Source organism: Malania oleifera, chromosome 7 (assembly GCF_029873635.1).
Source record: "Malania oleifera isolate guangnan ecotype guangnan chromosome 7, ASM2987363v1, whole genome shotgun sequence".
NCBI classification, from domain to species: domain Eukaryota; kingdom Viridiplantae; phylum Streptophyta; class Magnoliopsida; order Santalales; family Ximeniaceae; genus Malania; species Malania oleifera.
The window spans coordinates 95,713,628-95,737,372 of record NC_080423.1 but is presented as its reverse complement, the minus strand read 5'-3'; the positions used below and the strand labels follow the sequence as shown (position 1 = coordinate 95,737,372).

At 36.4% G+C, this 23,745-nt stretch overlaps 1 protein-coding gene across 1 annotated transcript; it reads left to right on the top strand.

Moving 5' to 3' along the window:
• The first annotated feature begins 13,877 nt into the window (after positions 1–13,877).
• On the top strand, positions 13,878–23,337 carry LOC131159230 (protein BOLA4, chloroplastic/mitochondrial). Its single transcript, XM_058113967.1, has 3 exons — positions 13,878–14,325; positions 17,127–17,200; positions 22,923–23,337. The coding sequence occupies exons 1-3, from the start codon at positions 14,026–14,028 to the stop codon at positions 23,083–23,085; spliced, it is 537 nt and encodes a 178-aa protein (XP_057969950.1). The 5' UTR covers positions 13,878–14,025; the 3' UTR covers positions 23,086–23,337.
• The last annotated feature ends 408 nt before the right edge of the window (positions 23,338–23,745 follow it).

The following is a 23,745-nucleotide window of genomic DNA, read 5'->3' as shown; positions in this document are numbered from 1 at the left end:
CACAAATAATACTGGTGCTTCTCACGGAGATACACTAGACCGTATAAAACCCTTATCAAGCAAATCTAACAACTGATTCTTTAATTTTGTCAACTCTGCTAGCAACATCCGGTAAGGTGCTTTAGAGATTGGCGCTGTACCTGAGAGTAGATCAATAGGAAAATACCTCACGATCAGGTGGCAAGCCTAGTAACTTATCTAGAAAAACATTTGTAAACTCTTTTACTACTAGCGTACTAGTAAGCTTCAATTCATTCCCTGAAATTTCCTTCACAAATGCCACGAATCCCTGACAACCACTTAGGAGCAGTCTCCTCGCTTAAATAGCTGAAACTAACTGAGGTGGTGATTGCACTCGCGACCCTATAAACCTGAATTCTGGTCTTCCCAGAGGTCTAAATATTACTTCTTTCAAACGACAGTCTATGCTGGCGTAATTGGCTGCCAACCAATCCATGTCGAATATTACATCGAACCGATGCATATTCAATACTATCAAATCAGTAGACAATTTTTTCCCTGAATATCAACTGGACAATCTCGAAGCACTCTACTACACCTCACTATTGACCCTGTCGGTGTAGTTACTAACAGTTCGATGTCTAACAAATATGTTTCTGGCCCACATAATCTAATACACTCCATAGACACGAACGAATGTGTGGCTCATGAATCAAACAATATAATAACTTTAAATGAAAACATATTAACCATACATGTCATGTAACAACCCGAATAAAATGGTATTCAAATAATAAAGAGAGGGAAATGGAGACTGGAAACAGAAGGAGGCCGTAGACAAAGCGTTCGTCGATGACATTGAACTTTGGAAGGACTAAAGGAAAGGAGGTCAGCATGGCTTTGTTGACGAATATAGGGGATTCGTCGACGAAGGCTTTAAAGATTTCGTCGACGAACATAGGGCTTCGTCGATGAGAAAATACCAAGAGGGGTCTGAGGCAACCTGAATTTCGTCAACGAATACAGGGTCTTATCGATGAAATTTGTGAAGGACTCGTCGACGAAGAATGGGCTCGTCGACGAAATCCCCTGTTTTATATATACGAAAATCTAGGAATTATTTCATTTTTTAAAAAATCTCTCTCTCTTCTCTCTCTCCCCTTAGGCTCACTCTCTCTCTCTCTCCTCGTTTTTGGGCTATTTTTACGTTGGATCAATGATCCGAAGTCACCATGACGCTCTTGGCAGAGTTCTCTCCAAATCTGCTGGAGCGGATCGTGGAAGCTAGTTGGAAATCATCCTAGAGTTGAGGTAAGGCTTTTTAAGCCATATTTGGTCTTGCGCTAGTTATAAGAAATGTCGTGCGCATAAAAATACTGAAATTTAATACTGGGGGTTTTCAGTTTCAGAGTATTGGTCAGGGAAACTCTCAGGTGTTAAACTTGAATGCTTTTGGGTGAAAACTTTCTACTCAATATTTGGGTTTTTGGCAGTTGAGGAAAATATTGTATGCTTCGAAATACTGAACTTTAATTTTGAGATTTTTCATTTTCAGAATGTTGAGTTAGGAACCCTACAGGTGCGGGGCAGTTTTATTAGGGGCTTTCCAAGAATCCGGTAAGGGGATAAACTAAGCTAGTACTGTTTTGGAAAATGCTTACATATATATAGTTATCATTTGATTTATGGAAAATGTATATGATTATATATATATATATATATATATATATATATATATATATATATATATGTCTTATATTTGCAAAATACTGTGAAAATGATCGTATGTTGAATATATGGAAAATCTACTGTGTGGCATGAGTAAAAATGTTGTGAAATGCTGTTTTTCTGGGAATATGGATGATATGAATTTTTATGATGGAAAACTGGCGTACAGGCCGAGATGTTTTTACATATATATATATGTGGATGTGATTTGCTGGCGTACGGGTCGTGCTATGTGGTTTGCCGGCATACGAGCCGTGCTATGTGGTTTGCCAGCGTATGGGCTGTGCTATGTGATTTGCCGGCGTACAGACCGTGCTATGTGGTTTACCAGCGTATAGGCTGTGCTATGTGATTTGTCGGCGTATGAGCCGTGCTATGTTAAAATGTGTAATACCGGCATACGGGCCGATGATTTTCATGATACATGTATATCTGTGAAATGTTGTGATCAATGTGAAATTAAATGATATGAGATATTTATGTATCACGGTTTCAGTATATGTATATGATATCAGAACCTGGTTGGCTTAGTTTAGGCTAGCACTTGCACGGCACCGTTGCTATGTGTCCATGGTCCTCGTGATCATGATATCTGTGTTAACTCCGCTGTACGGAGTGGTGTGAGATTGGATGGTCAATGTGGTTATTTTCAAGAAGTGTGCTGTTATCGCCCCTGATGAACGGACCAGTTTGGGTAAACCCATCGGACCTACAGACTAGACTATTGACTTGGCAATGGTCGGCCAACCACTGTCAGGTCCTGCCTTCGGGCCACACAACCCAGTCATGTGGGGGTAATACATGACGACAGCCAGCTAACCTACCAGGATTGTTTTATGATATTATTATTATGATATGAGATGAGATATGTTATGAAAATGCAGTATGTTCTACCATGTTGATTTATATATATGTTTTCCCAGATTTGATGAAACAGTACAAAATGTGTTATATATGATATATGTTGAACACGAATTACTCATGTTACCACATACTAGTATTAGTTTATTTCCCTTACTGAGAGGTGTCTCACCCCTAAATTTCATTAACTTTTCAGGAGCCCCGGATAGGAGAGCGGGAAAAGTCTCGTAGAATTAGTGTTGTTTATCTGCCCTCTGCGAAGGGTAAGTCTTGATAAGGACAGTTAGATTTTTGAGGGAATTGTCCCTAGATTTATTTTTGGGATGTATATACTGAGAGTTAGTGGTTGTAGTACTCTAGTATGTATTGGGCACATTATGATGAGATGTATATAATTTTATACTTTCTGCTGCGTAGGCTTCTGCTGTATGTTTTGTTATATCCCTGGTACCCACAAGTCTAGGTGGATGGTGACCTGCTGAGCTGGATTGTGGGATATGTAGTATTAATCTTATGATGTTGATAAAAAAAATGTGAAAAATGAGCAGGTCGTGACATGTCACCACGTTGTCGGCTTTCTCAACATCACCTAACATCAAAGCGACACTCTGACTGGAGCCATATTCCTCTGCTGGCCTTCATGGGGTGCCTGATAGCCTCCCCGGTACAGTTTGGGAGTAGGAACGATATCTGGTGGTGTAGGGAAATCTCGCACCAGATGTCCCTGTCTACCACAGCGATGCAGACAACTCTCCTCACTCGACACTCTCCCTAGTGTCTCCTCCCACAAGTCTGATAGATAGGAAAATTCTACACCGCCTGAACCTCACGACCTCTAGTCTCCTACCTGTGTCCTCTGCCATAGTTTCCTCTCCTCCACTGACCCTGCTTAGGACCCTGCTAGTAGCCTAAAGGTGCAGATCTCTTCTTCTGTCCCTGCTCCTCTGTATTCATACGCTCACTAACCTCAGCCAAAGCTGCTTTATCAACTAACTTAGAAAAGTCCTGTATCTTCAGTAGTACCACCTGCTTGTATATACCTCGCCTCAACCCTCTTTCAAACTATCTCACCTTCTTTACCTCATCAGGAACAATATACGAAGCGAAGCAAGATAACTCTATAAACCGCGCCACATACTACTGGGCCATCTGCTGTCCCTGCTTCAGATTTAGGAACTCTTCCACTTTGACTTCCTTGAAAGTGGCTGGGAAGTATCTGTCAAAGAATAATTCTTTAAATCGATCCTATGTCATAGCTATCGACATCGTCCTCTACTGCTCCAAAAGTCTCACAACAGTCCACACTCCTTTCAGTTTATAGGTGGCGAAGAAGACCCTCTGTTCCTCCGAATACTGTAATACAGTCGAGACTTTCTCAATCTCCTGCATCCAATTTTTGGCAACTGCGGGATCAACTCCTCCTAAAAATATCGGAGGATTCATCTCAGTAAACTTCTATATCGTGCACCCATGGCCTGCAGACGGGCCTCCCTACTCTCTGGAGTTCCTAGCGATTTCAGTTTTAAATTGATGAGCCACGCTGCGTAGTATTGCAACAGAATCGGTCCCACTAGTACTCAAGGACCCTACTCCATCACTACCGCTCACATGGGCACTACCTCCTCCTAGGTCCATCCTGAAAAATTATAAATGTGATTTAGAGACCCTATCCTTATAATTTACTTGCCTAACATAATTCCCTATCTTGACATCCTAATCTTATTTCTAAATCCAGTCCTACATCCTAGGAACACAACCCAACAATAGTTTACTATGGTTTTCTTGAAATCGTCATCCCAGGAAAAACACAGAAACCGCCATGAAAGTCCTGCCTTTAGACTGTAGAATAAAACCTTAAATCCTTTTCCTATACTCTGGTATCATCACTCTAAAGTCTACAGAACCTAACAACCTAGGCTCTGATACCAAACTGTAACGACCTGCTTATTTTATCATATATTTTTTTTCCACAACAATTGTATCCAAATAATAGTACTGGCAAGTCATAATCCACCTGGACCCAAGGGTACCAAGGGTATACCTGAAATATAGTACTGATACCTAAGTAGCAGGAAATGTGACATCATATACATATCAATTACCAAACAACATAATACCAGAGTTTACTACATCCATCATATGAATACACACAACCCAAAATAACCAAAAAAAGTCCTAGGGTCGTCATCCAAAAATCCGTCTGACCCTAGCAAAATGACTTACCCTTCAGATAGGGTAGAACAACTGAATCCTAACGCTGCGGAGCTTTATCCGCTCTCCTATCTGGGACTCCTAAAATGTTTATATAATTTAGGCTGAGACACCTCTCAGTAAGGGAAATAAACTAATATCAATATGTGGCAACATGAGTATTTTTATGTTATACATATAATAGTACATAAATACACTTGATAAAATTATCTATATCATATCTGGGAAAACATATATAATCATAACATGATATAACATACAAATTTCCTTATACATAAATTATCTCATACAACTATACATAGAAAAACATCCTAGATGGTTAGCTGGCTGGTGTCATGTCTTACCCCCACATGACTGGGTTGTGAGGCCCGAAGGAGGGACCCGACAATGGCTGGCTGACCACTACCGAGTCAAAAGCAAAAGTCTGTAAGTACAATGGATCTGCCCCTCTTGGTCCGTACACTAAAGGGATGCCTGCACTACAATAAACCACATCGACTGCCAATCTCTCACTACCCCGTACGGCAAGCGGTAGCACTAACATAATCATAATCGTGATCACATAGTTACGGTACCGTGCTTCGTAAAAGCCTAAACTAAGCTAACCAGGTTCTGATAACATATAATATATTTCCAAATAATGATACATGACTATTACATAATAATAACAGTCAAGTAAATATCATCATATAATTTTACATAACATATCATAAAATCTCCGGCCCTTACGCCGGCATTTTATATTTTATAAATTATGGCTCGTACGCGGGTATTGTATATCATAAAATCCTCGGCCCGTATGCCGATTTTGCATATCATAAAACCCTCGCCTTGTACGCCGATATATCATGTAAAAACTTCAGCCCGTACGCCGATATATCATATAAAAATCCTGTATCATTATAACATTTTCTTGAAAGCAGTAAAAACATAATATTCCATGGTAAATTTTACTCATGCCACACAAAATAGGTATTATTCATATTTTTGATCAACAGCATTATTCCCAACATAATTCTACAATATACATATTTATTTGAAATTAAATGTTGTAAAATAATATATACATTTCCATAAAAATCCTGACTTAGTTTATCTCCTTACCCGATTCCTGAAAAAAAACCTCTATAACGTCTAATCTTACACTCGCAGGGTTCCCCGTTCAACACTCTAAAAACAATATCCCCCTGAACAAAACATTAGTATTTCTTCGACTACTACATTTTCTACAACTGTAGGAAAGCCAAAAACTAAATAAAAAACTTTACCCTGAATTTGGGATGAAGTTCAAGATAGCCCCACCAACTATCCACTCTAGTAGACTTGAAGAGAACCTTCCCAAGAGTATTGTGGTGGCCTCAGATCGTCGAATCGGCAAGAATCCTACCCAGAATCTTAGAGAGAAAGAGGAAAAATCGAAGAGGAGAGAGAGAAACACTGTTTGGTATGAAAAATCTACGCTGAAATCCAGATTAGGGCTATTTACACACTAGCCTTTGTCGACGAGACATGTTACTTCGTGGACAAGGCCACGAAGGAAGTTCGTCAACAAACACCTAATCCTCATCGATGAAATTCAGAACTAAATATAGTCTCTCAGTATCTTCTGATCGATGAGACACATGTCCCCGTCGACGAGCCCAATAAGCCACTTCGTCAACGAACTCTTCACGTTCGTCGACGAGGACCTACTGTGACCCCCTTCACAATTTTCCTTTTCTCCCTCTTTTATTATTTAAATACCATAATTCTTTGGGTCACTACATAAGTAGCTTCCCTCTGCTCTAATATCATTACTTCTATTAGGGCACTCATCTTTCTCAGTAAGCTCTCGAAGTTATCTTATTAATTATCCGTATTCATATAAATTAATAGATATGCATATAAGGCAATCCCTGTGACAAACACGCCATTTACTTCCCCCATGGCACGGGTTGTGTATCCCGAAGGCTGGACTAAGCCTAGGTGATCAACCTAAACAAAGTCAAAAAAAAAAAAAAAATCCTTTGCAAGCACGTTTGTAGGCATCCACAGCAAAGCTGCAGGTCCGACGCCCTTACTTCAACCTCACGCAGGTAGTCGGTTAGGACCCAATACACTTCTATCTAGAACAGTGTGGGTGCATATGGTCTAACTAGCAACGGTACCGTACTCACAATACACTGGTCCCCAGGGTTCCTAAAGCATATCATGCAAGTTAGATAATAGAAATCACCATTTAAAATATCAATTCACATATATTTCCTGTTATTCCAAAAACCTGGCCCTTGGCCACAAATACAATCCGACATATAGCCATCAATTAAAACTCGGTCATCGACCGTCAAATAATAATCCTGCCCCTTGGCCAATCAAACAATACCCGGTTACTAGTCGTTATTTCAAACTCCTGCATTTCATAAACATTTCTAGTATTTTCGCAAGCATTACTAGTATTTCTCAAACAATTTAGTATTTCACAAACAATTCAGTATTTCAAAATTCCAAATCCAGATATATGATAATCCATACCAATTAAATCATCTGCAACACGATTTTCCACATTTTAAGATAACCATATAAATAAACAAGTTTTCCACCATTCATTTTATTCAAAAATACCATACCAAATATTCTAAATTTGTAAAATCCATTTCGAACGGTTAGTTTTCAAAATAACCTTTAATTTCTTAAGTAAATAAATAAATAAATATATAACAATTTAATAAATTCATGTTTAATAAAATCCTGACTTAACTTAATCCCCCTTACCTGATTCCCAAAAACTCCGCCAGCAAGAACCCCAAAATGATACCTGCAGCTCTTACCCAAAATCTGATTCAATAATCCTAATTTAATCAAATCAACCCTAAATAAAATATTATTTTAACATTTCCCACGCTCATAAATTTCAATTAACAATTAAACCCCCTAAAACAACCAATTTCCTTAATTCCCTAAATTCCACTCTCGCTTTGGAGTGGTGCTTAAGACCTCCAAATTGAAAATCTGCTCCAGCCAAAATGACGACAATCGAGATTAGGACCCTGTGGTAGTACTCAATCATTGATTTAGTCGAAGATTAAAGGAGAAATTAAAAAAAGAGGGGGAGTATACCTTTTCCCAAGAATGTGGCCTACGTCGCTCCCACGACAAATCCGCTCTGGTAAGAATATCGGTGGCGAAGATAGGAACCCAACATCTTTGATTTTCTAATCGACCGAATATTGGTCAAGAAGATAAGAAAAGAGAGAAGGAGGCGTGCAGTGAGAAACTGACAAAACTGAGAAAGAAGTAGAAAGTGAGATGAGAGGCATGAGAAAGCTAGAGAAGATGTGTAGGACTTGAAATCCCAAATTGAATTTGGGATGAAGCTTGCTGAAGAAGCTTTAATCATATATATATATATATATCTTTATTCCAATTAATTTTTTTTCCATACTATTCCTTTACTTTTTTTATTTCATTAATTAATTTAATAATATTTATTTAATTAATTGATTAATAATAATATTTTTTTCGGGTTACTACAACGAGTGGCCTTAATTTTTTTTTCAAACATTACAAAATATCTATCCATTAATTGTATTTCCTAAAAAAATATATTTATTTAAGTTACTTCAGATATTTTCAAGCACCCTCTCACCCTGTAACTTGTTTGCTAAACATAACTTAGTGTTTGGGTGCATGTTTTAAGTTTTAAATTTGAATTTTTGTATAGATTTGAAACAAGCTCAATTTAATTTTATACTACATTTGATCCAAAGTTATACAAATTCAAATCCAAACTTAAAATCAATTTTTTCAAACAGGTAAGATAAAAATTTTCTTTTAATAGCTCTTCTTTCATAATGGGCTAAATAATCGTTTACAACCACCTCAATTAGCTTATTTTCATCCTTTAGAAGCTTCTTTTGAGAAAATCACTATTAGCCTGATAATTTTCTTAACTATGTTTTGATGATAACAACTTATTTTAATGTTATATTTGTGTTATTAAGTTACAATTCAACATGTTTTAAGCCATTAAAACTAGAAGATTGAGATAGTTTAAAGATATTTTATTCGTTCTTTTGTATTTGTTTATCTCTCTTAAATATAATTTTGTGTGCTCAAACTCTATATTTTTTTTATCACATTATATATATAGTACAAGGAAATCTTGTTTTCAACAAGTCATTGATTAGAGAAAAGTTTAGAAATACATATGTTTGCACTTTCAAGTTGAGATGATATCATATCTCAACTTGTATATATGTATAGTGTGTGCGTGTGTGCGTCTATGTAAAGAATATTTAGGTTGCATAACCACGTCATATTTCAAACAAAAAAATCTTTGGATTTTGAATTATAACTCAGAATTATGATTTTAATCCAAAACTTTCGTAAAATCACTTAGAACCATCTAAAATCTAAGGGTATGAATCTAAAATGTGATGTGTTTAGACAATCTAACCTAATAATTTATCATGTATGTGTGCCCACAACTACTGGACTGCTTGTGTTCATGTGGTACCACTTATTTTATTTATTCTAACTTTTCGAAAAGTTCATTTCAAAAAAAAAAATTTTTGACCTAACATAACAAGTCCTTGGACATTGGTACATAAACACATGCATTGAGGTTGATTCAATTATTTTTGAAATCTTTACTGTTTCAATTATGTGCATTTGGTGACATCTAAAGTTGTCACACCCCGAACCCGAAAATGGGCCCCAGGGTATGAATTTGTAACCTAACCTGTCCCTGTGTCATACAATCGTCCATGATACCATACAATGCAAGGGTTCGACCTCGTAGGGTTCACGTATACCCTATCCATAATCACATATACCATATACACATATACGCAACGAAAAATTCAACCTAATACATTCATAAAACCATACCAGAGTCTATACAAAATAGGATCTAGTCCCATAATACAAAACTTAATCCCCGAGTATCCACATAATCCAAAATGACACTCCAGCCACGGTTTAATGCTTACACAAGTACCTAGACAGTGCTAACCAACCACCACTCTCTTGAACCGCTATGATGCTAGTGTCGGCTACTCGAGGGTCTTAAAAAACATTTGTATGATAGGGGTGAGACACCTCCCAGTAAGGGAGAAACATGTTATATCAATGTGTGGCACATGACTGTTATTTCAATAGTAAAACATAAACATTTCACAATTCTAGTATTTTCACAAACAGTTCTAGCATACATCTCACAAAACACTGCAGTCTAGTGTCGTCACACTCTTCGGCCTAAGATGGCCGCACTACATGGCACCCCCGGTAACCCAGCGTAGCTTAAGCCCCACAACGTTCAACCGGTGCAAACATGGTACAAACTCATACCCTTCGGTGACCAACCAGAATCATAGGTGGTATTGCACACCCTCGGCCTAAATCCGAATATCGCCGCCTACGGTATTATTCTTACACACATTATATCTTAGCCTTTGGTTGTTAACTGACACGCTTCGATTGTCCTAGGCCTTTGGTTTTATCCCGATTTAGCATTTGCACAAAACCTAGAACAATTTGGAACTCACGTTCCTATATCTCATTTCAAATACTCACAGCCTACGGTAGTTAACTGACACACTTTTTCCCAAACATGTCATTCACAGCCTATGGTAGTTAATCGACACGCTTTTCCATAAATATACCATTCAAAATATATAAGCTATGCCACACTTATTTGGGTATACAAACAATCTCATATTAGGTATTCCAAAAATAAAATTTAAAATAATCAAAGGTATGGTCATCTCTGTATTACATTTTAACCAAATATATAGTTTTCCAATAGAAATAGAGATGATACCCGAAACCCTTAATTTTCCCAAAAAAACTGTAAACCCGAAAATTCTGTTATTTCACCCTATAGATTTTCCCAAATAAGTAGCCAAAACATCCATAATATCGTAAACCACATTTTTACCGATTTATATCACAAAAATAACTGATATAAACAAAAACCCCTTACCTTTTCCTGAAAACCAAAATATGAACTATACAGCTCATAAACAGCGAACCGAGTTCCCAAAACCTAAAAATCGAAGAACACAACTTTAATATAATCCTACCTACTATAAATTTACTAAACCAAAAATGAAATTGGACACTTACCTCGATTTTAGGAAAAACCCCGAAAATCCTCGAAATGAAATTCTGATCTGCTATAAATGTAGAGATTCTCCTCCTGATCCACGTGGTAATGTCAGATCATTGATTCAGGTAATAAACGACCCGAAACCCTAGAGAGAGAGTGGTTTGAGTTCTAGAGAGAGAGAGAGAGAGAGAGGATTTTTATGTTTATTAACAATGAGGCAACCAAAAATTCAATTTCTAGACCTTTGACCCAGTCAGACTCGTCCACAAAGTGGAGAGCTCATCGACGAGCAGAAGAAGGAAGTTCGTCGATGACAGGGTGGCCTCATCGATGAGCCTGAGATTTCAGAATTCCCAAAATCTCTTGGCATCCCCTTGTTGACGAACCTCTGAATTTTGTCGCCAAACTGTACAAGGGACTTCGTCGACGAGAAAAGGAGTCTCGTCAATGAGCCCCATTGATTTTCCCTTTTAAAATTTCCTTCCCTTTTCTCATTTATTTAATTCAAAATTCTCGGGTCGGGTTCTTACAAATTTTTTTTTTTAATGAAATACTTTGATATTTGCTAAAAACTAATTTTTTTGCACTAATTTAGACAACAACATTTGGTTCCACTATAAAGTAACTTACATTTATATTTAACATAATTGTAATTTTTTTTTAATAGTGTTGTATATATGCAATGCAATTTTAGATTGTGTGGATATGCCTCTATTCAATATATTTTATAAAACATACCAATTAAATATTTTCCAAAAGTATTATGTTGCTTGGGGTTGTGATATGGAATTCTTATATCTTTTCTGTCCTATTTTCAGGATGGATCCTCGAGATGAGAATATAGAGGCTGAAGGAAGAGAAGATTCAGACACTTCTAGTGAAGAGGATTTGGGCTATTCTGAAACTCATTGACGAGCTCACGGCCTTGTCGACAAATGTTCTTTAGTAGTTCCTCGACGAGTCCTATCTTCTCGTCGGCGAGTCGACGTGGCAAGGACGAGTATATAATTATCTAAGGTTACTTTCTTGCGAAGGAAAACATTTTTCCTTTAGCACTCTCTCTCTCTCTCTCTCTCTAAACGCATCTTTCTCACTTCTCTCTAAGAATCCAATCTGGATTCAGCCCGAATCGATGATCAGAGGTTGCTACGGTGCTCTAGGAAAGATTCTCTACACATCTAACAGGTCAGTTTTCTAAACTGAACTTTTTGGGAAATGCTCCTAAATTGAGGTAAGGGTTAGGATTTATAATTTTGGGTTTTTTTAAAAGGTTGTTTAAGGTTTACAAGTTGAGAAAATGTAGAAATAATAGTTTATTTGGGATTTATTTAATTAAACTAGGGTTTTTAAACTAGGGACCAGGTGAGCATCACAGGCATCAGTTTGGGATACCTGTTGGTGTAATTCAAGGATTCAGGTAAGGGGGAAATTTATATATTAAATCATGTTTTTATGTATTAAATGGAAATGGATTATGTTATATATATGCACATATGTTTTCATGTGAGTATAAAATGTCTTTAAATTATGTTTTCTGAGCTTAGGGTTGCCTATTTAGCTACGTAAATGTGAAAATGAATTGATGAAAATGGAAAGTATTTCAAGATAATTATGTAAGAAATGAAGGTATGTTTTAAATATATAAACATTAAATATTGGTTGACATATTTTAAAAGCAATGTGTGAATTTTTCTGCAAAACTGTGTGGCATGAGTAGATGGTAATGCGGTGTAAACGTATGTTATATGTATGAGATACAGACTATGTAAGTAATGCACTGTTAATGAAATGTTATAAGGACCATGTTGCTTGTGTTTGATAATGCAACAATGTATGCAATGACAGCTAAAAGGAGTAAAGATACAAAATCTACTAATAACTTGGAATCATTCCTACATACACATATTAATATGAGTCTCACTATGAATTCACATGGAGCATAGGGTGAGCCCTGTTATATAGTATGATTTAGTGATAATACAAGCTCAACTGGCAAAGGTTTATTGGGTACAACAATGTGTGTTTTACATTGTTGTAACCAGTGAACCCGTGTCATGTGGGTTCGTATTGTCAAGCATTTTTCGCGTAGGATGTGTGTGTGAAAAGTAAGGTCGCAAATGAGGTGAGTTAAGACAAACTTCGGCATGCTTAGGCTTGACTTAGTAAAGTGGGATTTCAGCTCAAGTTCGGACTCAACTTGGTTCGAACTCAAAAATTCGATCTCGACTTAGTTGTCAGCTCAAGTTCAAACTCGAGTTCAGATTGAAATTTTATAAATGACTTAATAGTAATAATAGTTTCATCAAGTTATTTTGTTTGAGTCAGGATTTGTATTTTTCTTCCTGGGCAATTAGGCTAGTAGTGGACTCTTAGGATTGAACCAACTTAACAAGCCCATTACCGAACTCTTTAGCAAACCTAATATTAGACTTGAGATTCATTCATTTAGATAATAAACGAGGTCAAATAAGCTCTCATCGGGCCAAACTCTTGAGCCGCTCGTGAACGGCTTGATTCGTTTATAGTCCTAGTAGAAAGAGCATACAACGAGGATATCAAGGCTCTAATGACCTTTTGAAAATGATTTTATTTTCTAATTATAGTTTTTTAAATAAATATAAACATAATATTAGTTGAATCTTGTACCTAAAAAAAATCTATATTGTTTTTCAAAAAATAATTCTTAAAAACATAATTTGATTTGACCACTTCACATTTCATTTGTTACCAAATTATTAATATTTGCACATTATATATACAAAAAAGAAAAGTCTCTCCCAACCTCAGGGTGTGGTTCAAGTGGTTGTGCAGGTTGCAAGAGTGTCTTTCACGAGATTAGGTGTTCAAATCCTCCTGAATTTACCCTCCCTTTGGAGTTGTGGGGTCAACTTCAAGGGGCTTAAGATTAGTCACGTGAACCGTAAAACGGATGCGTAGATACCCAGTACGTATTCCAAAAAAAAGAAAAGTCTCTCCAAGAATAATAATACTTCAAAATATATGTTGATTCACAAGAAAAGCAATGACCATCATTGCCGCCCTATACAAAAAAGAAAAGAAAAGAAAAGAAAAGAAGTGTAAGCTAGTTTAAAATTAGAATAAAAATTTAATAAATAAACTCGAGCAAAGAGAGAGCGGAGTAGGAAACAAGAAGAAAGGAGAGAAGCTTATCAGCCATGGCGGCTGCTGGTGCGGCGCTTCTGTTGCGTCCATGCGCGTTCTGTACTTCCCGAACCCATTTGTTCCCTCGCGCCCTCCCGGCTCTCAGACCTCCTTCCTCTTTCTTCTTGCAGCGTCCTTCATCGCAGGCAAAAAAACTCAAATCCCCGATTATTCGACTTGATACCTTTTCACCGGACAGAGCCAAATTGAAGGGTCTCCTGGCTCTTCGGAGAACCTTCAGTACTACACCATCCGCCCATGTAAACGAATCTGGCTCAATCGACTCCCCGCTTATGCAATCCATGGAGAATAAGGTTAATTCATTCTTAATTATTGTTGTTATATAGTGAATACCCATTTGAGGAAAAAATATTATTTTTTTCAATATGTTTCAATATGAGATTATATATATATATATATATATATATATATATATATATATATATATATATAAAATCTGAGGTGCTTTAGCATTGAATTGCGTGGAGGGCTTGCCCTTTTTCTTGGATTACTATTTAGAATGTTAAATGGGACTTGACATTGAATGTGGTATTTTGCAACGAGTAGTTTGTGCGCTGTGGCACGTCCTGCAGCTCATGTCAATGCGCTGTTGAGCTCTCGTTGAAGTGTAATTAGCAGTATGCATGTGGTGATGGAACTTGAATTTTATCTCGGAAACATAGTAGCTATCAGAAGTACAGTTCATAAGTACTTTTGCGAACGTTTACCTAATTGGTAAAAAATGGTAGTACCGTATCATTTTCCTCTCCGTGAATCAGGCTGTGCAATTGGTTGGTTTGCTCCAAAATTTAAAAGAACCGAACTTTTTTAGTTCAGACAAGAACAGAACTGAACTGAATTTGTCCCTTAAACTGAACTTAACCTGAACCAAACTTTTTGGTTCTGCTCCATGAAAACCAAACCAAACCGATTATTAGAATCCAATTCCCCCTCATCCGGAACCTCGACAATCTCCTTCATTATAATATTAGCCGCTGCTTACATATCTAAATATTTATTCTTGCAGATCACAAAAGCAATTATCACTCAAGAAACATACTTCTAATTTTGTGGAGCATAGCTTGAGATTTCCAGAAAACCTACAAAAACCCAAGTTTAACCGTTTAACCCATCCTTATTCTGGATGGCAGGTTTAAGGAAAACACCGAATGAATTAAATTACAAGTAATCAAATATTAAAGATTCGCACACAATGATTGAGATTAAGGAAAGAAAAAACATGAACAAATAAATCAAACCTCTTGATTTCCCAACACCAACCTTCAAGATGGTAGCTCTGCAAAGCTTTTCCCAAATTCAGAAACTTGTCTGAAAGAACATCTTCTCTGTCCAATATTGTCAAATCAATTGTGTAATTTGTGAAGCTTGAGAGGGCCAAGGTCCCAAACTTGCAAGCCAAGAGTTATGATACAAGAGCTGAGAATCTTTGCCAATTTGGGAGTTGAGTCTTGAAAGTAGGCCATATGGAATCAGCAACCTGACTACGGAGCCGGTGGGAAGTGGCGACAAGATTGTAAACCCCAGGATGTGGAGGGCTTGAGGCGAGGTGGATGAGGAGTTAGAGAAGAGAAGAAATGAGCAAGAAGAAATTTCTGAAGTTTGAGCCTTGATGAATTGTTGAATGACTCAATGACAGATCATGTTTATTTTAAGTGTGTATTTCGGTGTTCAATTTCATCGGTTTTAGATTTGCAAGACCAAAACTGAACCAAATATGTTTCAGTTTCATCATTTTTGAACTGAATCCAACCATTTCTGGTATGTAACCGAACCATTCAGACCAAAATGTTTCAGTTCGATCAGTATTTTCTTTAGTCAGTTTCAGCTGATGTGTGCACAGCCCTATCCATGATAACTTGCTGATTTTTTTTTTCTTTTTAAACTTTCCCCCATTCTTGTGTGTGTTTAAACCTTTTGTTGTTTGTTAAGTTTGCTAATTAGTCTTTTCTCACATTGCACTATTACTTTACTGTCATCAACAATTTGCTGCCATCTGTGTGTGTGTGTGTTTTTTAAAAAAAAAATTATTTTTCTGTTTTTTTTTTGGGTATATATAAACTTTTAATTATTTATTAAGTTTGAAAATTTTTCTTTGATAGTTTCACATTTTCGCTATCAGTTTACAGTCATTCACAATTTGCTGCCTTTTGTTTGGTTGCAAATCATGTATTACAGTTTTAAGTCTCTGTTATTGAAGCTTGCATTATGTATCATAGTGCAAGCATTGCTACTGCAGAAGTAGAATCAAGTAGACTGAATAAACGTTGTTGATCTTAAATGTTGGTTTTCCACTATGGCACTCATCATTAAGTTTCAAATTCAAGTGACATCTACAAAGTCTTATGCAAGTTCCCAGCTGAGGGTTGCCCCAACAATTAATTTTTGTCAATCCCTATGTCTGAGGTCATCCCATTTGAAGAACTGTTGGGCATCATCATCGTCATCATTATCTCTCTCTCCCTCCCCTAATCCGTATTTTTCTTGGCCTTCCAATTTGTCTAATGCATTAAACATGAATTGAATTGCACCATTTCATTGCCACAGTCACTGGTGTTTGTTGCAATACCAAGCCACTCTTTCTTCTTCTACATTAAGGTTACTTTAAGTAGTGGTCTTCTTGCAAAGTTTCCTTAAACTTTTGTCAAAATTATTGAAGCTCAATTATGCATGTGTGCGTGCGCGTGATCTCTGAGGCCATCTTTGATGAAATACATTTAGAGACCTTGACTAATATATTTAAACTATAAAGACCCAAATGTAGAGCCTGAACCAAGAAGGCTCATAATTTACAGTTTGTCACTCATTTCCAGGGACCACCCCTAGGTGCCAAAACCCAATTAACTGATAATATTGGACAAATGATCGAATAGCTGCAAGGAAACTTGAGCCAAAATAACTGTTGTTATTGAGAACCTGTGATTTAGCCCTTAGCTTCCATAGAGGATAATATTTTCCTAACCAAGTTATGGATACACCGGTAACTTTCTGTTTTTCCCTTAAGCTAATTCTGCATCTTGTGCGAGAGTACTTATATGTTTTTAGTGACAAGTTGCTATTCTGGTCTCATTTTAAATCGTGTAATTTGCTTTAACAGATAAAGGAACATCTACAAGCAGAGTCTGTCATTGTAAAGGATGCTGATGCTTATGGGGATGGTCGGCATGTTTGGTAAGCTTATTTTTTTCATTGTTTTACACTATTAAATATTATTTTTTTGATAATACACTGTTAAATATTAATTCCCAGAATAAGGTGAATACAAATTGCATTTTTTGGTTTTTTTTATGATTTATTTGGCTTATAGCTTTCTGGTTTTGTGGTAATTTATACTTTATTAGGTTACGTTTGGTTTTGTGTATTGTCTATTCCAAAGAATAGAATAATTGAGTTACACAACAGAACATATTATTACCACAATGTAAATTGCAATGCAAAATTTTTTATGCATTTATAACAAGGAACGTACAAGGACTAACTATTCCCAAATTTCAACTTGGAAATGTCTATTCTTTTCATATTCCTTGTTGCATGGAATAGCATAAACATTTGCATCAGTGATATCTCTTTAAATTATTTCATCCTTATACAATTTCATTACACTCTCAGTGTATTCCGGTCTTTACATAGGAATAGGTCATCCACAAGCCAAATGTAACCTTAGTTTCTAGACAGTGCTTAGTTAATGAAACTGTAACCAAGGAAAACTGCTTACAGTCAACAATCTGAGAAGCTCTTAGAAGTCAAAACTTTTTCCCAAAGAAGCCTATGCATTTATGTTGTGCCATTTGTAAAGCGTATATTGTGTTATATAGAGCTCAAGATGGTTAAGATGGCATAAATGGCAATGAAAGAATACACTTTCCATTCTTCCAGCTACACCTTTGCAGTTCTATTATTTTGGAGTTGGCCCTTTCCTTTCAGTTTATTTCATAACATAAATCTTCTCCAGATAGGGCAGAGCTGCACTACTCTTCTGTAGCCAATTGGCTCTATTAGGCTATATGATCTATCAAATTATAGGCCATCATGCTTATTCTTCATTCGTCAACTTATGGTCTTTTGGGGTCATATTCTTATGCTTGGAGTGATTTCAATTGCTGCCTACCGTTGTTAGAATGGACTTTTATTTTTAATCTATAAAAATGCTGAAGTAGGCCATTTTCATTTTCAGATAACAAAATGTTGTACATCTTTATGTTAGGTTGTTTTTTTTTTTTTAAAGAAGTATAGTATTAGTGAATATATTCATATTTTTTATTGCTATTTGGGTCTTCTTTATACATGATTGAGAGGCAGTTCAGCTTACTCAGTTTGTTATTTTTGCCATCTCTGACTTTTGATGAGTGTAATTTGCTGATCTTAGATTTCATTTTGATTATGCTTTTTAAAAAATATATATATAATTCCACTAACATTCAATGCCACGAAGTATGGTTGGCTAAATAGTTGTCTTATAGAACTTCTCCAAGAAGTTTGATATTTTAAAATTGTTGACAATTGTGGTTTGTGTGAGAAAAAAGAAGATATGATTTTTGGTTTAGTGGTATGGTATTGGGTGTCTTACATTTTTTTTTTCTTTAGGAAAAGGAAAATATTATATTAGACAAAGATCATGCGACAAGGTCCATAACTTGGGCCACACAGGCCAAGCTGAAATCATCCAAAGCACACAGCAAACAAGATGGATTAAAATTACAGAAATCATGAGGGGCTTTCATTGCACATTTTGCAACATAATGCTCAAAAGTGTTAGAATTCCTGGGAATATAGAAAAGGGAGCAACGCCTAAAGCCTTGTATCAGAATTTTGATATCTTCAAAAACATCCGTGGAATCCCAGCTTCTTGGAAATCCTTACCTAATACAATTCAGCACAGCACCTCCTTGGCATCAGGTATAAACTGAATCATGGTTTAGCCCTTTAGCTTCTCTTAAGAGTCTCTAATTGCAACTGCCTCAGCTTGGAAGGAAGAGAATGCTTGGAATTTAAGCCCCGTAATAAATTTCACCTCTTCATGACTATCTCTAATCATAACACTGGCAGATGCCTTACTAGAAAGGTCCCATGCTGCATCACAGCTAATGATCAGACTTGGCTTCAGAGATTCTAAAACTGAGTGGGTTGGCTGCATTTCTATCGGAGACATACTAGCAGATGTCTTACATTTTGAGGCAACATATTTGTGTATTTTCATGCCAATGTGTGAGTGAGAGAGGAGATGTTTAATCCAAGCTTAAGTATTCAAAGTCCACACCTCATAATCCAAGTTGAGTGTAGGTCGAAAACCGTCAAACAAGTTGAGCAACAAAGAAAGCTCAATGGCCTCCTGATCATTGAGATTTCTGTGAAATTTAAAATTCCAAGAAATAGTCACCTCCTAAACGATCATAAAAAAAAGAGATGGATGCATTTATATGACAAGGTAGCTGATAATGGCAGGAAATTGAAAGAAAAAGAAGTTTCCCCACCCACAAATCCTCCTAAAAGCGGATACAAGTGCCCTTAATAAATCTATATTTAATATAAAAAAGAGCAAGGAAGAGACCTACAAAGTACAAAATGGATCTCCAGGGACTATGTTGAGTTGTTATAATACCAGTATTAACATCCTAACTATCTGCCTGTGTACTAAATTTGTTTAATCACCTCATGCCTGAGGGAATCAATAGCACTACTTAACCACTAAAGCATTGTTACACCAATTACCCGAAAAACCTAGTCTTCCCTTACCCCTACACCTACACAGAACCCCCTAGCTAGCGTGATGATTCTTCGTCTCTGTAGTACCAGACCAGGGAAAGCCCTCATAAATCATAATCTTCTCTATACCCGCCTCACCAACTGGAATCCTAATCAAGGATATACCCTTATAGAAGGAATGCTGCCAAGCGTGTACCTCCTGATCTCCCATGGGGGTAACTGGTGGCATCTGTTTTCTTTGTGTGTGTGTGTAACTTGCTTCCCTATTTTTGATTCATTCTCCTGTCAAAATATTTTATATGCAAATTATGGTTTATATCTGTTTGGGCATCTTTATTGCACCATCCAGATAATTTTTAATGCATTGAACTTAGCAATTTAGATCTGTGTACTTATATTTTTGGGAATGGTTTTTCTACAGTTGAAGTTTGTGTAGGCACATGGCAGACAAATTATTCGGTGGGTGGCAATTTGTTTTAACATATCTGGAGTGCCTTTTAGTGAGTATTAAATCTGTTAAAAAGGTAAGAATAAACACGGGTGGTCTGTTGCTGTTCTGAAAAGGACATGATGTTGAAATTCTTAAAAAATTGAGATACAGTAGAGGGATATGTTTTATAAGACAGTTATAAGGCCAACTTATTTTATGGTTTAGAATGTTGGGCAACTAAGAAATAACATGTACAAAAAGTAAAAGTTGCTGAAATGAAAATGTTAACGTGGATGAGCGGTTTAATAGTTAAAAGATAAAATAAGAAATGAGCATATACGCAATAATTTAGGCATAGCACCATTTGAAAACCAGATAAAGGAGGGGCGGCTTAGATGGTTTGAACATTTGAAACGCAAGCCTAGTAGAGTGCCTGTGAGGAGAAATGAGTTAGTTATTGTTTTTGACATGAAAAGGGAGAGGGGTAGGCCTAAAATAACTTGGAATGAGGTAGTGAGGAAGGATTTTATAGCCCTTAATATAATAGAGAAAAATGCTCTTGGTCGGGTGAATTGATGGAAAAGGATTTATGTACCCGACCCCACCTAGTGGGACGTAAGGCTTGTTGTTGTTGTTGAGGAATATGTTAACGATTATCTATCTATCTATCTATCTATATATATATATATATATATATATGAGAATGTATGTATGTATTTGATAGAAAAATAACCCTTATTGAAACTAGCAAGTAGCAAGGAGAAATAGAGACAATGAAGGAGAAGAAGAAGCCTTTACCCATGAAAACAGATATCAACACCACAGCACCAACTTAATAAAGCCCCAGTCTCAATTGATATCCTAAAAACAGCAGCACTTAAAATGGCGTGCAATATAATCCCAAAGAGAAGCCAAATACTGCACCTAGAGCGATCATGGTTTGGTTACTTGAACCGAAGTTCTAAAAACCGAACAAAGATATCTTTACAGTTTTTTGTGAACTGAAATGATTCGAACTCATCAGTTAACTGACAGTCTGGTTATCCAATGGTTCAATTTGGTTATCATGTCCAATCCAATTCTCACAACATCACACCTTTTTTTACAAAAAAAAAAAATTTAAATCTTTTACTTAGGTTTTGATTTAGTGCGTCACTTTATTTGTATAAACCAACCATCCAAAAATTGCTGTGCATACTATTTTTGTTACTTCAGGATTTTTTTTTTGTATTGTTAATTATTATAAAATGATATACAATATATAATATATATTGTACATAAATACTACAATAAATACATACATATATATATATATATGTGTGTGTGTGTGTGTGTGTGTGTATAATATTTCGGTTCAGGTTATGATTGATTCATGAAAAGTAAACCAAAAGTGAACTGATAACTGAAACTGTGAAAAAGATGAATCGAAACCAAACCAAACAAATCGGTTAACCGAATTTTCAGTTCAGTTTGAATTGGTTTTTTGGATTGGTTTGGTTTTCAAGTATTTTTGAGCTGCCCTAACTGCACCATCTCAAAGAAGCCCCATTGATTATCCCTTTCCATAAAAAATTCTAGCATTTCTTTCCAATTGAATTCCCCATAGCACAGCAAAAGAGCACATCTCCACAATACATAACATCCTTACCCTTCCCAAAACCAACAAAAAGAAATAGTCAAGAGCCCCTCCATGGATGTTGGACAGACCCACACTTCCCCAATAACCCCAAAAAATGTATTCCACAATGCCCATGCAAATGAGCAGTGCAGAAACAAATGAGACACATCCCCAGAGCCTACTCACATATTATGAAACAAAGCTTTAGAAAGCCTCCTACTCTGCAGCAGGATTTTGGTGCTAGCTTTGTTTAGTGCCAGGCCAAACAAATGCATTTATCTTAGAAGGAACTATAGTCTCCCATATACCCCAAAAGAGAAGAAAAAACACATAAGCCATAACTCCAAGCTCTCAAACACTCCACATGTGCTTTTTAATACGTAGTTGGAAAAATCACAAATATTTGCAGGGCATTTGTTTATATGTGAAAATATTTCATTTGCGAATTACTATAATTAAAGAAATCAACACAGAAGAAAAAAAATATCTTTTAGTCATTGTACTTTTACTTGTTTCATATTCTATGAGAGTTTTGTGGTATTTTGTCATATATATATATTCTAGTTAGGACATGATAAATATTGACATAAACTGTTCCTTTGCTCTGTTTTTGTCTTTTTTCTCGCCACAATGATGTAATTTCCTCATTTCTTATTCTTGAGGGATTCCTTTTCTTGGGATTTTTATTTAAAGGGGATTTAAATGATAAAAGAGTTGGAGGAACTGTTTTCTTTGCTCATTATGCTGGAGGGTTGCTATATCTCCAATAGGAGTGATCGTAGAGTTTGGTCTTTGGATTGTTCGTCATTCTTTTCTCATCTTAGTAATTCATGGATTTGGAATTGTGTGGAGTGGACAAAAGTCCCTATAAAATTGTGTTGACTTTGGCTGAAATTCATATAAATATAATCTAAGGTTTCAAATCTGTTCTCAAATGCTGCATTGATATATTTTTAATGTCAAAATATTCATATGCAAGCATATGTGTTTATCTGACATGTTTTTGAAGTACATGAAACAATTGAGTATGAGCCCCATTTAAAAAGCATATGTGCTTTGCATATGTTTTTTTCTATAATTATTGGTTGATTAGATGAATTCTCTGCATGCAATTGCTAAAAAACTCCGCAATGTTTGTGCAGCATTGATGTGGTCTCATCTGCTTTTGAGGGACAATCAGCTGTTAATAGGCAGAGAATGGTTTACAAAGCCATATGGGAGGAACTACAGAGCACTGTGCATGCTGTTGACCAGATGACCACTAAAACCCCGTCAGAAGCTGCAGCAGAATCAGTAGACAAGTGAAAGCATCACTAAAATCTCAGTAGGATCACTGATGAGCTGCTTTTCTTGCCTCACAAAAAAATTGTACCCTGTTTTGTATTGCTTTGCATTTTACACATGTCCATGTACTTATTTGCCTGATCTTGGCATATATAACCAAGGGGGTATTCTTTGTTGTTTTTTGTTGCTGTTCAGTGTATGTTTTCTTGATTAGTAGCTGTCTTGTCAATGAACTTATTTGCCTAAATGCTTGAGATTACATTTGGGAGAGCAGTGCTATGTGAGGTAGATTTGTGATGATATAGGCCCACGTGGTAAGGATTTATTTGCAGCTCCATCAATTTCTCCATAAAAAGCAGCAAGCAGCCATGGAGATCTACTGGAATTCGTTGCTCTGCACTAATTTCTTCAACAATTCCATTAAAGATCCAACCCCAATTTCTGATGCCTTAACTTCAAACATAAAATGTATTGTAACTCAAGACCCAGTCCAGCTAGGTGACAATCCATGCTTGCAATAAACTATTATGTACCTGGAGATCTGCTGCTCAATGGCATGCTCTGGTTAACAAAAAAAGAAAGCCATGAGAGCAATCCATGGAGAACCAAGCTAGGATGGTGCAGAGGTAGAGATTTGAGACGTTCGACTTGTTCCTAAAGCAGAGGCCAAACGCAACATTT